Source organism: Erpetoichthys calabaricus, chromosome 18 (genome assembly GCF_900747795.2).
Source record: "Erpetoichthys calabaricus chromosome 18, fErpCal1.3, whole genome shotgun sequence".
NCBI lineage: Eukaryota > Metazoa > Chordata > Cladistia > Polypteriformes > Polypteridae > Erpetoichthys > Erpetoichthys calabaricus.
The window spans coordinates 58993467-59017267 of NC_041411.2; the positions used below are offsets into that span (position 1 = coordinate 58993467).

General features: G+C 38.0%; 1 protein-coding gene across 1 annotated transcript in view; it reads right to left on the reverse strand.

Annotated features, from left to right (window-relative positions):
* LOC114668435 (nuclear pore membrane glycoprotein 210-like) overlaps positions 1-23801 on the reverse strand; it is a 367033-nt gene that overhangs the window by 272987 nt on the left and 70245 nt on the right. Inside the window, 2 exon segments of the mRNA XM_051921542.1 lie at positions 406-502; positions 19073-19204. Of these exon segments, the coding sequence (XP_051777502.1) occupies positions 406-502; positions 19073-19204 (229 nt within the window).

The following is a 23801-nucleotide window of genomic DNA, read 5'->3' on the forward strand; positions in this document are numbered from 1 at the left end:
TAATTCTTTTATCTCCACAGTAGTTGGATGATCACCATCTATTTCTATCATTATTACAAACTGGTGAAGTATCAGAGATTAATAAAACAATGCACCACATGTTGCAAAGGGTACTAATTGTTAATTGGTGACCCACAGTTATTCATTCTACTAATGTAACATTTAAAGTATTTTAATTAAATTATGTAATTAAGTGGAGTTTCAGGAATGTTGATTTGCTATGACTTCATTAACTTTGAAATAAAAAAAATCCTTTTTCCAAATGTTAAAAAGTTCCAAACATCATAGTGAGCAAAACTTAATAAATTCAGCCCAACGTGTACTTCTTTTCCAGGACAGGACCAAGTAACTTAAACAGAATTCTTATATTTTGAATTAATTTGCACTATATGAAGACTTACATACCTTGCTGCATTATAAGAATTTGTAAAGTCCGCAATGTCTTCATCTTTCTCTATTGTCCACTCAAAAATCAATCCTGCCAGGTTGCTGAATGTGTTACCTGAAAACATTGCATATGCAAACAATAAGGGCATTGGCTCATTTGTGATTTGTAAAAATTGTACACTGCCCAGATCTAATAAACCCTCAACTTGATTAATTTACTTTTATAGACAAGGAAAATAACGTTACAAAATGTACACAAGGAGTAACATTCAGGCGTGTTGGGAGACTTATTTAAGTGATTTAAACGTTACAGCATTTTACAGCTTTAAATTACTTCAAACAGTCAGTTATCACATCTTTGTTTATTAAATAATTTTGTAATTTTGAGTTATATTCAAAAATAAGTGATAATTGAATGCAGTTACAGTACATGTGTTAGTAGACTCCATGAAATACAATACTTCTTAAAAGCACTTCACAATATTATGCAGTTAAAAGCATTGCTTAAATAGGCTTGTAGGTCCTCAATAGCTTTTATAGACAGCAGATTCCAATTCAAATGATGTAAAAATGGCATCTCTTGATGTCCTATTATTAGTTGTTGTTGGTGGAGAGTTAATGAGTAATTGTAGTTCAAATTTCTGAAACTTCACAGACATAATCAACATGATAAAATCACTTGAAGCCTGAAGGTAAAATTGTTATCTGCTTTGAAACATGATGGAGAGCAGGCCTAGAGAGCAATGTTTACTTGATTCCTTCCCCCTTACATTCAGTCTAGATAAGCTGACATTTGCTTTTTTATTTACTTTTACAGTTAACTTATCTCAAGCAGACCCTCCTAGTGTTTTACTAACAGCTGTTAAACATGTAAAAGAGGAAAAAATAAAAAATATGCAAGTTCAAGTGACCTATCTCAAGGTAAATCTGAAATGGAAACATGGAAACCTGATCTGTAATTAATGTCGCACAGTAGACAAGTTTAAATTCACCAATGCTTTCCAATGGAAAGATTTAAAATTACAAAGATTGGTGCAATCCTCTCTAGTCATGATATCTCAAAGAAAATTGCACTTTGCTAACAAATTTCTTTGAAGAGTAAGTGCCAAGTTTTAACAAAATCAGTCCACCGGGAGTTGAGTTGTTTCATGTAGACATTTAGACTGGCATGACGACCTCAGTAGGTGCTTTTCACATTAAATTACTTTATGATTCATGTAAACCTAAATCTATTTTGTACACAGAAACCCATTCTTTGGAAGAGGTGCAAATTTCAATGAAGACACAACTTTATCTTTCTGAAAAAATAATAGTAGTAATGTATCCATTAATTTTTTGAGTAGACGAATACCAGTAGAAGGATGTGGACAGCTGGAGTTTATCCTGGCAGCACCAACTGCAGACCAATACCATCAGTCCACTGCTGCCTCACACCAACACAAAGTGCAATTTATAAAAATACAAATAGGAAACTGAAAGGCCTAAACATAAAGCCTTACATCACTATGTCATTGTGGTTTCAAAGTAATAATCTCCATTGCTTGCCATTTTAATTTCCTTTCAAACATGCATTCCCTTTTTATATTCTTTGCCTTTCTAATTTTAAAATAGAAATGTAAATATGGTGGCAGATAGAAAACAAGGAAGAGGATTTCTATGTATTGTACATTCGTGGTTATGTCCTTTGGTGTTATTTGATTATTTTTATTAATGAGGAGCATAACAAACAAACAGTGTAAGAAATGAGGGGATCTGTCACTTGCACAAAATGTTAATTTTTCTTCCATTATGGATATAGCAGAGACAACTTGTGGGTTGTGCAGGCAGTTCCTGTGGTAATATGGTGTTAAAGTAAGTAGTGACATTTGAGGTGAACAAAGAAATTGTAACACATATAGAGTGTGAAAAAGTAGTCACTCCCCTGAAAATGTCACATTTTATTATAAAACAACATTGAATCACAGTGGATTTAATTTGGCTGTTTTGAGATATGCAAGTAAATGAATACTTGTGCTATTGTTTTGTGTTTTATATTTGTAATTAATTTAGATTACAACTGCTGATTAATCGCTATTAACGTGTTAAAAATTTCTGTAATTACATTTTTTATGCAACCCTTAAATGCATTCATTTAATCCATTTAATTTGACCACACTTCACACATTATGAAGCAGCACCAAAAGAATCCAAGTCTATTAATAGCAGCAGTGGGTCACAGACACTTGATCATTTCCTATGTTGTTTCTTGATAATGGTCTTCATCCTTACACATACACACACGCCAGTTAATGCTGCTTCTCATTCCTCATAATAAAAGATTGTACTGCATTGGAACATAATATGCTGTGTACTGTAATGATCCGATAAGGGACGTGATTTGTCCCATATTTTCCTACACATCTTGTATATGCACTAGCTCATTAAATTGCAGAGAATAACATGAGAGTAATTCATATAGTAATCCCTCGCTATATCGCGCTTCGACTTTCGCAGCTTCACTCTATCGAGGATTTTATATGTAAGCATATCTAAATATATAATGCGGATTTTTCGCTGCTTCACGGGTTTCTGCAGACAATGGGTCTTTTTACTTCTGGTACATGCTTCCTCAGTTGGTTTGCCCAGTTGATTTCATACAAGGGATGCTATTGGCGGATGGCTGAGAAGCTACCAAATCAGAGCACGCAGTTAAGTTCCTGTGTGCTGATTGGCTCAGAGACTGGGTGCCGAATTCAATTCCGCTGCGTTAACCAGGAAGTCTCGTCTCGCTCATTCAGCATCAACATGTTTCGCTGTGTAAAGAGTTAACTTTTGTGCTCTTTTGTGTTTATCTTTGTGCATAGTCAGACCCTTCGTTATGTCTCCAAAACAATCTGCTCCTGCTACTGCTTCAGGGGCTGTGCCCAAGCACCAACAGAAGATGCTAAAGATTGCCGAAAAGGTAAAAGTTTTGGATATGTTGAAGGAAGGGAACAGCTACACCGCTGGAGGATGCCATTATGGCATCAATGAGTCCACGATTCTTTTTATTTAAAAAGGAGGAAAAGAATATAAGATCTACTGCCGCAGTGTCCTTTAACCAGGGCGTAAAACGAGTTGTAAGTGGACGTAATAAAGCGGTAGTCCGGATTGAATCTGCTTTAGGGATTTGGATTGAAGACTCCCAGAACACAGTCACCTGAAGAGGCTCCTTTAGAAGGGCTGTAACGCTGTCCTTTGTTGTGCAGTAAAATTAAACTCCTCGTTATCGGACAAGTTGTCGTGTCATTGTTGGTGAGTAACTATAATGAATTTTCTATGTACAGTACTTAGTACATGTATGTACGTTTAGTGTCACTGTACACACATTTTACTGTATACAATTTTTCTTGCATTTGTATGTATTTATTGCTGGTGGCCTGTCTATCGTAATGGCTGTAACATATGTGATATAGGAGACGCTCGATATCTTTAAAATAATATTTAGGTTTTACTGTATAAGAACAGTGTGTTTACATACATAATTTCAACGAATCTTACCTAATATCCTAAGAGAATACAAAGGTTTTATGCTGTATAACTGCGGGAAATGTTTGTAAGAGTGTGGGAGAGTTTATAATGGCCTAAAATATATAAAAATAACCATATAAACATATGGTTTTTACGTCGCAGATTTTCACCTTTCGCAGGGTGTTCTGGGACGCAACCACCGCGATCGAGGAGGGATCACTGTAAACCAGTTACACAAGCAGAGTGAACGAGTTTCACTTCTATTTCATGCTAACGCTGCAGACAGACAAACATGGTGAGCTGAGTGAGATTGCGTGATATCCTCCCATTATGCTGTTTTTACAAACTGACGGAAAAAAAAGGCACAATATGCAATATAGTGAAATGTTCAGAATGAGATCCCACACGAAATGATATATATCTATTGATGTAAGTTCAACCTTAAAACATAAGAGGCTGTCAAGATATAAGTCTGAGTGCAAGATTGATGTCATTGAGTTAGCCCTGTTCCTGGCGATGATCATACATCTACCATTGAGCTTTTTAGCGCACAAGGAGGAATATCTGACCTGAAACAGCATGGTGCAGGTTCTACCCAAGACCATGCAGCTTAAGAGCAGATGACACCTGTTATGTATACATCTTCATTTGTAAATGTTATTATATGGTAAAGGGCATGGTTGTGTGCGCATGTGTAATATAAATAAGGGGGTGTGGAGTTTAGAGCAGTGTTTGTGGAAGAAGCGATAGAAAGACACGTGTGTGAGAAGGATAATAGCATCTGCGGTTGGTTCAGTTTTATAAAATAAAGTGTTCTTGTTGTTCATCACCCTGTGGAATTTGATTGTGTTAAAACGTATAAAGAAAATAAGAATATATAACAAATTGGCGACGAGACAGGTCCAGCGAACTCAACGTAAAAGCAACAATGGCTCAAATAGGAAAAATGTCGGAATACAAAGAATCCAAGGAGGACTTCAGTTCTTACCTGGAACGGTTGGAGCTCTGGATGACAGCAAACGACATGCCAGAGGATAAGAACGGTCAGTGCTTTTCTGTCTATTATAGGCGCAAAGACTTACGGCTTGTTAAAGAATTTAGTAATGCCAGCTACTCCAAGTACAAAGACGTATGCGGAGCTGAAAGAAGCGCTTAGCACATTACAAACCGCAGCCTTTGATTATAGCGGAGCGGTTACGTTTTTATAAACGAAACCAGTGCGAAGAGGAAAGTATCGCCGAATATGTTGTGGCCTTGAAACAGCTGTCAGCGAGTTGTAATTTCGGAACTTTTCTGGAAGAAGCGCTGCGAGATAAGTTAGTATGTGGCATACCATCCATCCATTATCCAACCCGCTGAATCCGAACACAGGGTCACGGGGGTCTGCTGGAGCCAATCCCAGCCAACACAGGGCACAAGGCAGGAACCAATCCCAGGCAGGGTGCCAACCCACCACAGGTATGTGGAATACACTGAAGAAATACAGAAAGAACTTTTGTCACAAGTAGACTTAACTTTTCATAAGGCATGTAAAACAGCGCTGGCTATGGAACTTGCAGCTAAAAACTTGAAGGAACTGGCTTGCAAATCCACTTTTCAAATGGAGTTGATGTGGAAAGTGTATCGCTCAGGAGAACAGCCTTCTCAAAAAAGGATAGCGCCCCTCATCATTTAAAAAGAAAATGGCATCAAGTTTCTATGAAAAGGGAGGAGAGGACTTTAATAAGGACAACAAATGTTATCCCTGTGGGGGCAAGCATGATGTTCAGACATGTAAGTTCAAAAACGAAAAATGCTTCTGCTGCTCTAAAACAGGTCATTACGCCCGCGTGTGCAGAAACAAAACCAAGAATAAAGGTGCAGCAAACTGTTTGTTTTCTAAAGAGGAAGAAATTGACTTTAGTGACAGTGACTTAGGAGTCTGCACGGTATTCACAACTAGTGAAAAAGTTGAAGAAATACAAGTAGAAATGATGCTGGAAGGAAAAAAACATAGTAATGCAAGTGGATACTGGAGCCACTGTTTCAATAATATCAGAGACTTGGTGTAAAACGTTTATGGCACATAAGCAACTGGAAGAAACGTTTATGGATTTAAGAACATGTAACAGGAAGAAGATTCACTTTTCAACATGGCAATAACTCGAAGCACACAGCAAAGCTGACCACACGGTGGCTGAAGGAAAAAAAGCGGAGTTTAGGAGGATGAGCTGATTACAGCGTGATGCCATACCCACCGCATGACAAACCACCTCAGGATCCCAGATTAGGACCCAAGTGCAGTCATGCATGATGCTGACACCTCAGCACACTAGGAACAGTAGGTTTTTTATGGTGGCTGTATTGCCAATCCTGGCAGGACTGGCTAGTCAAAGACCAGACTTAAACCCTATTGAAAATCTGTAGAATGATTTGAAGTTTGCAGACCACCAGCAGTCACCATCCAATTTGACTGAAAGTGATCAGTTCTGTAAAAGACAAGTAGGCAAATATTATACAGTCTAGATGTGCAAAAAAGTTGGTGCAGAAGTATCCCAACAGACTCATGGCTGTAATCAAAATAAAAAGTGGTTCTGCAAAGGTGGATCCTTTATCAATTCAAATTTTATCTGTTTTTTATTTATTATTGTTTTTCTGAACTATCATATCTTTGACTTGTATGCTATAGGTTAGGCTGAGTAAATACAGCGAAAAAAAAAAAAAGTAAATCAATGTGATGCATATTGTGCAGTACGTAACCAGCCACCACCTGCCCCTTTGCACTATTGGAAATGGCCTACTAGAGTATGGCAGAGAGTTCATGTGGACTGTGCTGAGAAAGACCAGCAGTATTTTCTAGTCCTTATTGATAGCCATTCTAAATGGTTGAGGTTTTCCCTCTGACTAGGCTAACAACAACCCTGACAATTGAAACTTTGAGAATATTATTTGCAGAATATGGAATTCCAGAAGAGCTGGTATCGGACAATGGACCACAGTTTGTGTCAGAAGAATTTAGGAGATTTATACAATCAAATGGCATTAAACACACTGTGATTCCTCCATACCATGCAGCTACAAATGGTGCAGCTGAACGAAGTGTACAAATTTTGAAAAGGGCACTTGAAAAGGATGTGGTGGAAGGTGCCAAGACACACAGATCTTTACCTCTATCACACTGTTTAGCAAACTTTCTGATAATGTATAGAAGCACTCCTCATTCAGTCACGAGTCATTTGCCTGGAGAACTTTTTTTAAAAAGAGAAATTAGAACTAGACTCTCCCTGCTAAAGCCAAATATGGAACAAACAGTAACACATAAACAAAACCATACCATGAAACAACACATTCATGACAAATCCGGATGTATGGAACGCCACATCTTAGAGAATGATGCAGTTTGGGTGAAAAACTGGAAAGGGGTGAGGGGGTGATGGATTAGAGGAAATGTTTGCAGAAAACAAGGGCCAAGGAGTTTTGTCATCAATGTAAATGGAGAACTTAGACGAGTCCACTTGGATCATCTACGGAAAGCTGAAGCCAGTGTGGGAAATAGTGGAAACATGGAACCCATGATTTTAAGTTCACCACTTTCATTAGATGGACCAAAAGCAGTTACCTCAGGAACTCAAAGTAGCCAAAGCAGCTCAGTTATGATAGATGTTTCCAAGGTACTTAACACTGAGAAACCCCCTCTGGACAGTATTCATTTGGATGAAGAGAATGCACCAATTCCTGAAATGGAAAAACCAAATCCGCCTATATTTTTAAAAGAGAAGTGCTATCCCTTTAGGGAGAGAAGGCCTCCACAAAGACTCGGTTACTAAGAAGCTGACTTAATACATTGAGGTTTTGATAGGAATCCAGTTCTCAGGATAAGGGCAAAATAATTCCTTGAACTGTGGGTTAAGGATTGGGGGCGACAGTTTTCATCCTGTATTCTGTCTGTATAATACCTCTGTGTAAAATTTGAGGTGGAATGTGTATAGAATATAGAATATGTTTAAAAAAAAAAGACTTAAACTTAAGGGGGAGGAGTGTTATGTATACATCTTCATTTGTAAATGTTATTACATGGTAAAGGGCATGGTTTGTGTGCGCATGTGTAATATAAATAGGGTAGTGTGGAGTTTAGAGCAGTGTTTGTGGAAGAAGCGATAGAGGGACATGTGTGTAAGAATGATAATAGCATTTGCGGTTGGTTCAGTTTTGTAAAATAAAGTGTTCCTGTTGTTCATCACGCTGTGGAATTTGGTTGTGTTAAAACGTATTCAGAAAATAAGAATATATAACAACACCGACTGTAATCACTATATACCTCACTCACTCTTCTGCTAAAGCAGACATAGTATGTTGCTGTTAATTTAATTATTACGTTACCTACTGTAGCCATTATTGCCTACATTAGCCTATATTATACTGTAACAAATAAAATTAGGCAATAATACAAATAGACAATACTAATATTTCATCCATTTGGATTGAAGATTAACATAGTTACTTATTTTATAATTCATAAATGATATATTCTATGATAATGCATTTTAAAAGATGTAAATAAATAACACTCTCAGATACATATTTACAAGTTTTTTTTTCAGTCTATTCTTTCCCATTTAAAACCCTAATCTGTATACATTTTCAATCTAATTAATGACTCCTCCGCTCCAGATTACAGCTGTGGAGTTGACTTGTGTGCATCACACAGCTAAGTACTACAGAGCTATGCCGATTGTGCACAAAAGCTGAACCAGAATATTATGTTTGTTTGCTTTTTATGTTTTTAATATTTAATTTATAATTACTAGTTCTTTTGGTACATTGTCTTGCATCATAAAAATCCAAACCATATGTATTGGTTTTCCCAAATATTAGGAAACCGGGGGCTGGGTTTTTGGTGTTTGGAGGTTGTTGGGCATTGTTTTTGGTACAGGAATAATGTAATATGCATAGGCAAGTGATTATAAAAACTATTTTGTATTAGAAATTAATCACTGGAGTTATTTCTGCTTAATTCCAAATTGTTAAGCATTTATTTCTGCTTAATTTAAACCACTTTGCAGAAATCTGTTTTCACTTTTGCATTAAAGAGTCTTTTTTCTTTTCATCAGTATCAAAGTTACATCTACTGTAATGCAATATGTATATCAATGTGTATCAATCTATATATTGTCACACACATGCGCATGGGAGGCAGCTAAAGGGCTTGAGGGACGGCAGTTCTGATACATGCCGGGAGGTGGCAGAGTTCACTGACTCTTTTTCTCTCTTGCCTGCAGACCGTTCCTGGGGGATTCCACCTGGCTCTCGTGACATCATTTCCGGGACCGAGCCAATGGAAGGAGGCCTGACTGGCTCCGGCCCCTCTGACGTCATGTCCGGGCTCAGTCCAATGGAAAATGAACACATCCCTGATCCTTATGACCTCACTTCCTGTCTTCCCCTTTAACACTAGAATTACCAGAGCCTACGAAAAAACTCGTAGGTTTGGGGCAGCCACCCATATAATCTCAAAATCCTCGGCTGCAAAGTCGTTGAAAGCCAATGAATAGCACTGATGTGCATACAATTGAGTCCAGGATAAGACTGAGGAATTAGGAAAGAGGGCAGGGTTTTAACACTAGAATTACCAGAGCCTACGAAAAAAACTCGTAGATCCGGCCCACCTTAAATCGCTTCTTAAAACCTTTCTCACCTCTCCGCCAGCGTCTTTTGTCATCTAAATGTACTGATAAAGACAAGCTGCCAGCAGCCGGCTATTCCATACCCCCAACGACTTAGAACGTAAACAAGCTTTTCCCAGCTCTTGCCTTGATTGATTACCTGGAAGTGAAGTGGAGTTTTAGAGTAGAAATAATAAGATTGTTATTTGAAACAAACGCATTTCATATGTGTTGCATTTCTACAGTAATCTGTGTAAACACATTGTTAAAACAGAAACGTGTTATATATTCTAGTAGCAATTGACAAAATGTAGGCATAAACTATATAATGTATGAAGCCTGAAGTCCAAATATCAAAGAAACACTTTCACAAAAGGTAGAAAAAAAAAGCCACCGCCAAAAAAACCCGCCTTAGTGTGAGACATTGACATGACTTAACTATCACTGCTTCCGTGGTGCAACAGTATCAGTCACTGACTGGGAATCAGAAGCTCATGAGTTCGATCCTGCACAACTCCCATTTAAGAAGTGTTCTTATTTTCACTATTTTAGAATAAAAAGATACATTTGATTTCAGTCTGTAACAGCTGGTGTAATTTATGATATTTGTAAAGGTTAGCTTTATTTTTTTTAAAATTCACTTTTCATTGTCTCAGTCGCGTTCAGGATCCATCCCTACCGCCCCCCACCTGACACTGCTGTTTTCACATAAAGACGCGCTAAAGCCCTGCAGTGTACTTGTGACTGCATTGTCGTACCAATGCTTGCGAACTGAAGTGTCTGCATGCACTTTTCGTGACATTATACGTGTATTTTTTGAGCATGCCCATGTAGCTCAAACACAGGAACATATGTTGATGTAAAAGTATAACAAAACAAGTGCACTTTTATTCAAGACTATAACCGAAGAAAAAAGAAATCAAGTTACAGCAGGCGGTTGATATGACAGCTTGCATGGTGGAATGCTAAGAACTGCTGATTTCCATTCTGTGCTATATAACTTAACATTTGAATCTGATGATTGCATATAGCGCTGTCTTGTTTAGTGTACGCAAGAACATGCAGGTGGCCAGTTGCTGAGTGCTACAACGCACATTTTAAAAAAAGAAAGAGACAAATATATGTGACGTTTTGAAGAAATCATTTTATGACGCGAATAGTACCAATCAGAAAACATCGTCGAAGTAATGCAATATTATTTGAAAACGAACAGCGTCAGGTTGGGTGTGAAGTTATACTGGCGCTGTTTGAGTCAGATCAGAAGCTGAATAAGCTGAAAAAGCTCCTGTTCTGACTCTAAGTAAAAAAGCATGAATTAATTTATGTGAAAACAGTAGTATCAGATGGGGAGTGTCTGATGATTGCATATAGCGCTGAAGTTACTGCTCTTTACTATGCTTTCCTCTGCATGTCCTGGAGTACAAAAGAAACAGCATACGGCAACACGTGGGGACTGGCAATACTGGGGGAAAAAAACACGCGGTCGTATGTATCGTGATACACTGCAGAACTATAGCGCGTCTTTATGAAAAAACAGCAGTGTCAGGTGGGGGGCGGTAGGGATGGATCCTGAACGCGACTGAGACAATGAAAAGTGAATTTAAAAAAAAATAAAGCTAACCTTTACAAATATCATAAATTACACCAGCTGTTACAGACTGAAATCAAATGTATCTTTTTATTCTAAAATAGTGAAAATAAGAACACTTCTTAAATGGGAGTTGTGCAGGATCAAATTCATGACCTTCTGATTCCTAGTCAGTGACTGATACTGTTGCGCCACGGAAGCAGTGATAGTTAAGTCATGTCAATGTCTCACACTAAGGCGGGTTTTTTTGGCGGTGGCTTTTTTTTCTACCTTTTATGAAAGTGTTTCTTTGATATTTGGACTTCAGGCTTCATACATTATATAGTTTATGCCTACATTTTGTCAATTGCTACTAGAATATATAACACGTTTCTGTTTTAACAATGTGTTTACACAGATTACTGTAGAAATGCAACACATATGAAATGCGTGTGTTTCAAATAACAATCTTATTATTTCTACTCTAAAACTCCACTTCACTCCCAGGTAATCAATCAAGGCAAGAGCTGGGAAAAGCCTGTTTACATTCTAAGTCGTTGGGGGGATGGAATAGCCGGCTGCTGGCAGCTTGTCTTTATCAGTACATTTAGATGACAAAAGACACTGGCGGAGAGGTGAGAAAGGTTTTAAGAAGCGATTTAAGGTGGGCTGGATCTACGAGTTTTTTTGTAGGCTCTGGTAATTCTAGTGTTAAAACCCTGCCCTCTTTCCTAATTCCTCAGTCTTATCCTGGACTCAATTGTATGCACATCAGTGCTATTCATTGGCTTTCAACGACTTTGCAGCCGAGGATTTTGAGATTATATGGGTGGCTGCCCCAAACCTTTTTCTGTCTCAGACTCGTTTTGTGACAATATGTAATTCACTAAGTCCATGACAAGCAAAACGCACGCAAGAGAGAGCCACGCCCGCCAACTCATAGTGAATTGTTGGTGGGCGGGGCTCTAAGCAGCTGACCATGGCACGCACGACAGAGCCCCGCCCGACAACTCTAACACTCTTCCCACGTCCATTACCTTCACATTGTTTTCCTTTTATTTCTGATCCCGTTCAACAACTATGTGGCGACATCGACTTCTCAACTGTGACTCCGGAACAACTCAGTACGCGAGCTATATTAAGCGTCACCAACGAAGACTCGCTACACCGCAATGAACAAGTACTGAAACTTATCCTTACCGACGAAGTAACTTTCACGAGGGTTGCCTCCATCGTCACAGACGATCCCGCAGATCAAGTTTCATTCCCCGAAGAATTTCTTAACAGTCTTACTCCCACTGGCATGTCTCCGCATAAACTCAAAATTAAAATAGGTTCAGTTGTCATGCTTCTCAGAAACCTCATGCCAGCAAGAAGTCTCTGTGATGGCACTAGACGGACTGTTACCAGCTTTCACCGCAATGTACTGGAGTATAAAACTATCGCAGCTCCTACCTCACAAACTGTCCTTATTCCCTGGATATCCCTGACCCCATCAGATTCAAATTTGCCTTTTACTTTTACATGCAGACAATTTCCTGTTAGATTGGCCTTTGCAATGACAATTAATAAGGCACAGGGCCAAACTTTCAAAACGATATGCCTGTATCTGCCAAAACCAGTTTTCAGTCACGGACAATTGTATGTTGCTCTCTCCAGAGGTCCATCTTTTCATTCACTCACAGTCGTATCCTCAAACCCACCCCATTTGAACAACTGTGTCGTTCAGGAAGTGTTCACCCATCAATAAATAATTATGCAGCGCGGGTTGGCTAGTAAAATATGAAAACTTTCAAAGGGGTTGAATAAGTTTTATAGGCACCCACTCAAGGTAAACTGTGAACCCCAGGGGATGCTCAAAAAAGTACAGTGGCTGGAGAGTTTGCAAAATTTTACTCCACTTTTGGATTTTTTTCCCTTTTACTTTAGGTCATCAAAAGGCAGACTTCCATTTTTGAAACAGAGTTTTCCTAAAATGAATCTCCCTGTCTCCCAAAGGCTAAGTATGTTTATTGCCAAAGCCAAGCACTCTGTGTTTAATCATAATGGAGGCCTTAATATGTCATGCACAAATATAAATATGCTTTATAGTAGTAGTACAAACTGCTGTGATATTTAAATACTAAATAAAAAGCCACAAGCACATTGTTAAATTAAAATTCAGGGCTAAGGAAATGTAAAGTAGTAGAACATGTTAAATTGATTAGATTATGCAAATAACATAAAAAAGAGAATAGAAAATGTAATTATACATTGACAACTCATAAACTAAATTAATTATATTAAAGGTTAAGTCAAAAACATCTGCAAATTATGTATTAAATAATGCATGAGCAAAACAAATATAAAATTGTATTATTTTTCAAATGCACTCAGATTCCCTGCTTCTTTTGGAGTTACACAAAATGTTTAACTTTTCAGACAAAGGCAGGTGTACTTAACTCTTAGGAAATGTTACCCAGCCTCACAGAGCATTGCCATCATTTTGTACTTTCTGGCTATTGGACAGCTAGTAGTATGCAGTATGTAAAATAGGACCATACGTTTGTACACTTTTCTCATATGGTATTTGACTTTATCCTACCACCATGGTCTAGTCCCCTAAATGTACAATCGTGAAAAAGTAAGCACACCCCATGGAAACTGTTGACTTTTTCAACATATAGTATTTGAATAGGCAAACATTAGATCTTTATGCGAACAGTGTCTACAGATAAAGATGATATACTTGAACAAATGACACATAAAACTTGACATGGTGTATTCATTCTCACAATCTAGATTAAGAAAAATGCAGATTTGTCACATGAAAAAAGTAAGTACAACCTTATGATGTAAGCATATCCTAACATTACGATTTGGAGTTGTTTTGCTGCCTCAGTGCCTGGGCAGCTTGCAGTCATCGAGTCAGCTATGAATTTTGCATCATATCAAAGTGTGCTTGAGGAGAATGTGAAGTCCTCTGTCCAAAACATGAAGCTGAACTGGAAATGAATACTTCAACAAGATAATGCTCCAAAGCACATTAGCAAATCCACCAAGGAATGGTTCAAAAAGAAGTAATGGAGGATTATGGATCGACCAAAGCCCTGATTTGAATTCCACTGAAATGTTTTAAAATGGGCAGTACACACAAGTAAACACACAAACATCTTGAAGTTGAAGCAGTTTTTTTTCATGTAGAAGTGGTCAAAAATTTCACCGAGTCGATTTCAGAGATTAGTGGGCAGTTATGTAAAACGCCTACAAAAAAGTCATTTCTGCTAAAAAGGGCAATACCAGCTTCTGAGGTCAAAGGTGTAATTTACCTTTTCCCTCAGTAGACCATTACATCTGTTGATATTTTTTTTAAAATGATTGAAAAGACAAATTTTCCCTGTGATTTAATTCAAGTATATCACCTTTATCTGTGGGCACTATTTGCATGAAGATCACTGTTTGCCTAATCAAATTTGTTGAAAAAGTCAGCAATTTCCATGGGGTGTACTTTTTTATGTGACTATATTTCTCTTTCCAGTTCTGTTGATATTTTTTTAAAATGATTGAAAAGACAAATTTTCCCTGTGATTTAATTCAAGTATATCACCTTTATCTGTGGGCACTATTTGCATGAAGATCACTGTTTGCCTAATCAAATTTGTTGAAAAAGTCAGCAATTTCCATGGGGTGTACTTTTTTATGTGACTATATTTCTCTTTCCAGTATCTCAAAGCATATTTTCTATGATGTGTCATTATTTTCTCTAACTAAAGTCTGCATCCAGTTGACTAGGATAAAATGCATTTCTCTGTGTGATGGAGGATTGTCTGTTGAGTGAGGTAAAGCCATTTCTCTGCAGAACATAGTTTACCATAAATATTTGAAAGGATGCCAGTTTTGATGCTTTGCAGCTATTTTCCATTCCTTAGAGTATTTTTTGTTTTTAGATATTAGTCAAAATAGCTTTCCTACTGCCCCAGTTTTGCTGATTATTATGCTTTTCTGGTTAGATCAGCAGTGCTGTAGTTAAACCTGAGAAGTGTTTCTTGCAATGTAGTTGTGGTTTAAAAGGTCGTATAAAAAGATGATGTAATAGCTTATGAGAGATGCATTTCTGTCAGAATTTGTGGTAGAAATTCAGTGATTTCCTTCACAAGCACTTATACCACTGTACATAGATAGATAGATAGATAGATAGATAGATAGATAGATAGATAGATAGATAGATAGATAGATAGATAGATAGATAGATAGATAGATAGATAGATAGATAGATAGATAGATAGATAGATAGATAGATAGATACTTTATTAATCCCAATGGGAAATTCACAATATAGACTTTTTCCTGGCGTTATAGCTGCAAAAAGAGAGCTATTAATCTTACATCAGATACCAATAAGCACCATTCATTTTTGCTTTTTCATCTGATTGTGCTCTTAGTAACTACTTGGTCTTATGTAAAAATACAGGCTGCCCCATTTATGCAGGTGTACAGTGGAAGTCAACATTATTTTTGTACATTGAGATGGGGATTTTGCTAGTCCCAATGGTAATACACCAAATAAGAACCATTTTACCCAGTGCAAAAGATTCATCTACTTGAAAGACTTTCATGCCTTTAAGAATTACCATTTTGAAACTCATTTTGTGAACAATATGATGCAAACATCCATGATCTAATATTGTTTTCAAACTATTAGGTTTTAAAAATATCTGAAAAATATGCCTGTGCACATATTTTCATGGCACATGTTATATAATTTAAAAAAACCTTCATTTTACAAAAAAAAATTTTTTTAGTGTTTGTAACCTTGAAATGGATATGACATGATAGTGAGACAGTGACTGTTTTGCATGTGCATGAGTCTGCAGATGCGAGTTTCAACTGCTCTTTGAATTGCTAAAGCCTTTCTTTGTCTGGCACATCAGCTCATGGCTATGCACCCACTGTAATGAATGTATATGTATTCATTAGTTGGTTTTACAAGAGTGCTTTTTTGGCATAAAAAATCTGGGCCATACCTAAATTTCCTTTTATGTGTGCAGACTTCTCTACAATATAATCTTATCTAACTAAAAGTGGCATTTTTGCATGAAAATTCTTGTGGGGCAACATGGACCTGGAAAAGTGAGAGATACTTTCAGAAGGGGCAGAGCCATCCTGGGTGTGTGTGAGAGTGAGTGAGAGACAGAGAGATTATTAAGCACTTAAAAAGCAGAGCTTGCGAGATCTGGGCCTCTGCTTAATACTAGAATTCCTGAAGACTACGAAAAAACTCATAATGCCAGCCCACCTTAAATCCATTCGCACCTCTCCATCAGCGACTTTTGTTTTATAAATGTGTCGATCAGCAAAAGCAACAAGCAGCCTGCTGTCCTATCCCCTGCCTTGACCGAGCTCAGCTCAGTCAAAAAGTTCTCCCAGCTCAAGCCAAGGCTCCTTATGTGCATGTGAGGTTCCTGGAGTTGTATAGGGTAAATAATACCCTATACGTCACACACGTCTGAGTAGGAGGCAGCTGAAGGGCTTAAGTAATGATAATACCACATCTGACCAGGGGGTGGTGGGGTGCACTAGCTGTCTTTCTCAGTTCCCTGCAGACCGTTCCCGAGAAAACCTGCCAGGTTCCAGTACCTCAGAAGACGTCACTCCTGGGAATGGCCCCCTCGATGACGGCACTTCTGGGTCCAGGGCCCTCAATGACGTCACTTCTGGGTCCTGCCCCTTTGATTACGTCACTTACTATATGGGCCTTTAAAGCCACCATCTTACCACCAAGAAATCAGTTCTGTTTTGGACTCAGTATTGCGAACATCTCTGTCAATTTAAAAACCTTTTGCAGCCAGGGATATTATACGGGTGGCTGCCCCAAACCTTTTTATGATGTATGGTCTGTATTTTTAGCACAACAGTATATCGTTATTTGGAACACATGCATTTCATGTGTGTTCCGTGTCTACTATTATCTGGCTAAGTGTAGGATGAAAGGAAATAAATGCGAGGTAAGAGATGCTGAACACATACCTAAAGCAGAAACTTTTTCCATGTTATACTAATAATGACGTGTAGGAATACGAGTAGTATGTATATGCTTTGCCTGCCGAGTATCACGTGATCACAGCTGAGCCGACTGTTCTTCTCTCTCTGTGGGATTGTGGGTAATTGTCTCCCATGCTTGGTCTCAATCAGTGTGCCTTACTTATATAGTCAACATCCGTACGAGCGGATTTATTTTGTGTGCGAGCAATGAATCTGTTTAACAACAATGCACTGTCACATTTCCGCGAAATCCTCAAAAGGAGGCAAAAGCAACTGTCATTGCATAGGTTCCTTGTTAAAAGTCGCCAAAAAAGAAAAAGAAAAAGAAAAGTGAGCCAAAAGACAGCAGTGATTCCGTTATAGTGAAAGTCGTTCTACACAATAACCCTCCTCCTCCTATTCTCTCTCTCCTCTCTCTCGTCTCCCTCACACCAGCCACAATTCTTTTCAAAGGTAAAGTGCCTGTTAATTTGTTTTATGTATTTTTACTTTATATTTTGTATTAATCATTTTTATATGAATAGTTTTGGGTTGTGGAACATACCATCTGAGTTTCCATTATTTCTTATGGGGAAATTCACTTTGATATACGAGTGCTTTGGATTACAAGCACATTTCCAGAATGAATTATGCTCGCAAACCAAGGCACCACTGTACTTTTATAAAGTAAAATTGACAAAGGACAGAATTAAAAATATTTCAACATCATCATTAAATACTGAAAACTGAAAGTAGAAATACATATAAATATTAATACATTTCTAATAAATTTCTATTTATTGATCCATGGACAAAATGCTACATTGTACTGTACAGAAATAATGCAATTCATAATAATGATGCAAACTACTCCAAAATTGGTAAATTTACATATATACGCACCCTATAAATTGTGTCACAAAAAATCAACCAATGGGTAACTTAAAAATCTCTATAGCCTTCAGAAGCTAGGGTGGAACTGAAACAAAATCCAGAAACAGTGGGACCAGGAATAAACTAAAATTCACATACTGCTGAAAGAAAACATTTTTCTAGAGAAGAAATTGCATGTCTGGCTTACACTGAGTTTGACTGTGCACGTCTGAAATATTGGTTCACATTTTAGTATAGGCATTTAGTGAATAAATAAATCAATAAATAAATAAATAAAATTAGAGTAGAGTATGCTCTGCAGATGTACTACTCACATACTACTACTCATGTGAAACACATCTTCTTTTATACCACTTTACCAGATACAAAGACAGTTATGTATCCTTTGTTGAGTCATTTGCAGGAAATACACAATCTGGCAGCAGATAATGCTAAAACTAACATCAGCATGCATAACAAAGATATTAATGACCTGCCCAGCCCAGCCCAGAGACTGCAGAGACTCTTAAAATCATCAGTATAATAAATAATAAGTGTTTAACTGATTTCTGTTCTGATTACACATGGCCATAGTGCTTTCAGTCCTGATGTCGAGGCCCTTGACTTTCTTAGATGGGTGAGAGACAGCTGCCATCCACCAAACTTACCCTGCTTCACCTCCTGTCCCCACAGATCGTGGGCATAATTCCTAAGATTTATATATTAAATTATTATGTTGCTGCATTTCAGGAATATTTTTTCAAGTTCTTTCTACACTTTCCAATGGGTCCCATTTCACCAGGCAAATAAAGGGTTGTTGACATTTCATTGTTCATGCATGGGAGAGCATCTGGGCAGCGTTAGTATGCTTGGCACCAATAGCAGTCATAGTACTGACAATGATAATGACATGGACAGTCTGTCAGATGGAAAATCAAAGCTGACTTAATGTAATTTACAATGTCTCATTATATAGACATTTTTCTGTTGTCAAGTTCAAGACTGCTGTATAAATGTAAAAAATTGTTAAAGCAAAACACAAACATTCCATATAAATGATAGTTTCAGTTTGAAATTAATGGCAAAACTACACAGTGAAAAGAAGCCTACAAACCCTCAGAATCAAAAGCATGTATTTTGAACTCCAAGGGAGAATCCTCAAGAAAAAGCTCTCGAGTTGTTGAAATGATTTGAATTTCATTGATAAGGTTAACAATTGCATCACATCGAAGAACCTGACCAGTCACTGTAAGAAAAAAAAAATCATTAATTTCAATTAAAACAGCATAGCTCCTAAAATAAAAGAACAACATATAGTTTTAACTCCCTAGCATATAATGTAGATTATGTAGGATTTGGTGGCAGAAAATTTATTTTAGAAAATCTGCTGGTAAACTTATCATTAGCAGATATTCTAAATATATAAGTGATACATTAGCTGGAGTACAACCCGGCCACAGGGGATGCACAAGCCAGTGTGTTTCTTCGTGCCGGTCCCAAGCCCAAATGAATGGGGATGGTTATGTCAGGAAGGGCATCCGGTGTAAAAATTTTGCCAAATCGATATGCGGACAACAATACAGATTTCCATACTGGATCGGTCGAGCCCCGGGTTAACAACGACCGCCACCAGTACTGTTAGACAACAAGGTGCTGGCGGAAATTGGGCTACTGTTGGCCAAAGAAGAAGAAGGAGAAGAAGAGGGGGGAGACGTGTCCAGAGGCAGGAGGAAAGTAAAGAGAGTGGAACTGAGGGTAGGAACTTTGAATGTTGGCAGTATGACTGGTAAGGGGAGAGAGTTAGCAGATATGATAGAGAGAAGGAAGGTTGATACATTGTGCATGCAAGAGACTAAATGGAAGGGGAGTAAGGTCATGTGGATCAGAGGTGGATTCAAATTGTTCTATCATGGTGTGGATGGGATGAGAAATGGGGTAGGGGTTATTCTGAAGGAACAGTATGTCAAGAGTGTTTTGGAGGTGAAAAGAGTGTCAGACAGAGTAATGATTATGAAGCTGGAAATTGGAGGTGTGATGATGAATGTTGTTAGTGCATATGCCCCGCAAGTTGGGTGTGCGATGGAGGAGAAAGAAGATTTTTGGAGTGAGTTGGATGAAGTGATGAACAGAGTACCCAAGGGACAGAAAGTGGTGATTGGAGCGGATTTCAGTGGACATGTTGATGAAGGGAACAGAGGAGACGAGGAGGTGATGGGTAGGTATGGTGTTAAGGAGAGGAATGAAGAAGGTCAGATCATAATGGATTTTACCAAAAGGATGGACATGGCTGTGGTGAATACGTATTTTAAAAAGAGGGAGGAACATAGGGTTACGTACAAGAGTGGAGGAAGATGCACACAGGTAGATTACATCCTATGCAGAAGAGTTGATCTGAAGGAGTTTGAAGACTGCAAAGTGGTGGCAAGGGAAAATATAGTTAAGCAGCATAGATTGGTGGTCTGTAGGATGACGTTGGAGATCAAGAAGAGGAAGAGAGTGAGGGCAGAGCCAAGGATCAAATGGTGGAACTTGAAAAAGGAAGACTGCAAGGTTGAGTTTAGGGAGGAGGTGAAACAGGCACTGAGTGGTAGTGAAGAATTACCAGACAGCTGGGAAACTACAGCAGATGTAGTAAGGGTGACAGCAAGAAGGGTGCTTGGTGTGACATCTGGAAAGAGGAAGGAGGAAAAGGAAACCTAGTGGTGAAATGAGGAAATACAGGAGAGTATACAGAGGAAGATGATGGCAAAGAAGAAGTGGGATAGTCAGAGAGATGCAGAAAGTAGACAAGAGTACAAGGAGGTAAGGCACAAGGTGAAGAGAGAAGTGGCAAAGGCTAATGAAAAGGCGTATGATGAGCTGTATGAAAGGTTGGACACTAAGGAGGGAGAATCCATCTTTGTGGATCTAGAGAAAGCATATGACAGGGTGCCTCGAGAGGAGCTGTGGTATTGTATGAGGAAGTTAGGAGTGGCAGAGAAGTACGTAAGAGTTGTACAGGATATGTACAAGGGAAGTGTGACAATGGTAAGGTTTCCGGTAGGAGTGACGGATGCACTCAAGTTGGAGGTGGGATTACATCGGGGATTGTCTCTGAGTCCTTTCTTATTTGCAATGATGATGGACAGGTTTACAGACGAGATTAGACAGGAGACCCCGTGGACTATGATGTTTGCTGATGACACTGTGATCTGTAGCAATAGTAGGGAGCAGGTTGAGGAAACCCTGGAGAGGTGGAGATATGCTCTAGAGAGGCGAGGAATGAAGGTCAGTAGGAACAAGACAGAATACATGTGTGTAAATGAGAGGGATGTCAGTGGAATGGTGAGGATGCAAGGAGTAGAGTTGGTGGATGAGTTTAAATACTTGGGATCAACAGTACAGAGTAATGGGAATTGTGGAAGACAGGTGAAAAAGAGGGAGCAGGCAGGGTGAAATGGATGGAGAAGAGTGTCAGGAGAATTTATGACAGACGGATATCAGCAAGAGTGAAATGGAAGGTCTAAAGGACAGTAGTGAGACCAGCTATGTTATATGGGTTGGAGACGGTGGCGTTGACCAGAAAGCAGGAGACAGAGCTGGAGGTGGCAGAGTTAAAGATGCTAAAATTTGCATTGGGTGTGACGAGGATGGATAGGATTAGAAATGAGTACATCAGAGGGTCAGCTCAAGTTGGACGGTTTGGAGACAAAGTCAGAGAGGCGAGATTGTGTTGGTTTGGACATGTGCAGAGTAGAGATGCTGAGTATATTGGGAGAAGGATGCTAAGGATAGAGCTGCCAAAGAGGAAAAGAGGGAGGCTTAAGAGAAAGTTTATGGATGTGGTGAGAGCAGCCGAAAGAAGAAGAAGAGGACATTAGCTATTTAAGAGCTATATCATTAATACCGACATTAATGCCACATTAATGTGCCATTCAGACAACTTACAACTTTTCTTTTCTTAAAAGTGTGTTAAATACAAATATGGTAGGTAAGTAACAAGACATTTAAATCAGAAGTCACCCTGCTTTACTTTATAAACTGACTGGCAACAGTCTTTGTAAATGTCCCCATAAAGTAAAATGACATTTCCCAAAGGTGTCTCAATTCTTATTTACATTCATGTTTGGTAAAGATCACGTAAAAGTTGTTCCACTGAAATGCAAAGGGAATACACAATATATTTATCAATTTATTTATTTACTCAACTTGCTGGATGTAATTTTAGAAAAAAGAAACTCCCTAATTACATTATTAATCATTCTGAACTAAGACAATATACAAAAAGAACTGAGACATATCATTGCAACAGATTTTGGTTTATCAGGAACTCTGCTTGATATTAGTCTCTTTATTACCAATTAATCAATTAATGTAAATACAAAGCAACATAACTTGACTTGTAAAACCATAATTTAAAAAAAGAAAAGAATTCTGGAGAATTACTTTAGATTTCAAGAAATTCACATTTTGCCTTATTAAGCATTTTGCATTAAGATAAAAAATACTAGGGGTGGCACGGTGGCGCAGTGGTAGCGCTGCTGCCTCGCAGTTAGGAGACCGGGGTTCACTTCCCGGGTCCTCCCTGCGTGGAGTTTGCATGTTCTCCCTGTGTCTGCGTGGGTTTTATCCCACAGTCCAAAGACATGCAGGTTAGGTGGATTGGTGATTCTAAATTGGCCCTTGTGTGTGCTTGGTGTGTTTGTGTGTATCCTGCGGTGGGTTGGCACCCTGCCCGGGATTGGTTCCTGCCCTGTGTTGGGTGGGATTGGCTCTAGCAGACCCCCATGACCCTGTGTTCAGATTCAGCGGGTTGGAAAATGGATGGATGGATAAAAATACTAATACAACCGAGACAGATTATTGCAAAAGATTTTTGTTCATCAGGAACAATGCTTCATATTGGACCCTTTATAACTAATTCAGCAAGTAATGTGAAAACCAAAACTGAATTATTTGACTTGAAAAATTGTAATTAAAAAAAAAATTCTGGAAAACGTATGCCAGACATCTCATCATGCGCCTTCCTTTGACCAATTATTTTATACTTAAGTTGAATGTGTGTTTATATGTGTGTCTGTATGACCACAGATTGTTTATACTTTATGACTTTCTTTTCTGTTGCTTAAATGTATGGTTAAGATATTGTTTGAAATTGTTTGATAATATAGAACAAGGCATTGTATTCTCATGGTGACACAATATCTGTGTTAATAATGGAAATGTAATTATATTAAATTATTTATATATATTATGTATTATTTATAGAAACTGGTCATCCCACCTTTAACATACTGTATAATTGAGTTGGCAACATGTATGCAGTTTTTTAATTGATATGAAATGTATGTTATTTTTGGAAAATGAATAAAAAGCAGATGTGACACTTATTATCTCCTCATCGTGGCAGAAGGACATGTACTTTGTTTAGCATTATTTGGCAGCTAGTGCTTTTGAGCTTACTAAGCCCTTTTAAATTTTACCATGAAATTAAGTGTAAGATTTAGATGAAAAGAAGGAATTTTGGAGCAAAGAAAAATTTGTAGAAAAGTAATAATAATTCTCTCAATAGTTCAGTAATAAAATTGAAATTAGTTATAGAATGTATAGAATGCACCAAGGTCATAACATCCAGTTCAAACAATATGAAAGACTAATGAGAATCAAGTAGCACACATGCTCTCGTCTTCACTGAACATTGCTTCACCATCACAAAAGACTTTTGTTACTACAGCTCAAGCACAGAACTTTCTCAATTATTAATTGCTGTAGAAAAAATTAAATAGAACATTTTTGTTTGTCATAAAATGAACATTCAGTAAAGAGGGAGTGGATTATTGATCCAAATTTTGAAATTCTCAGTA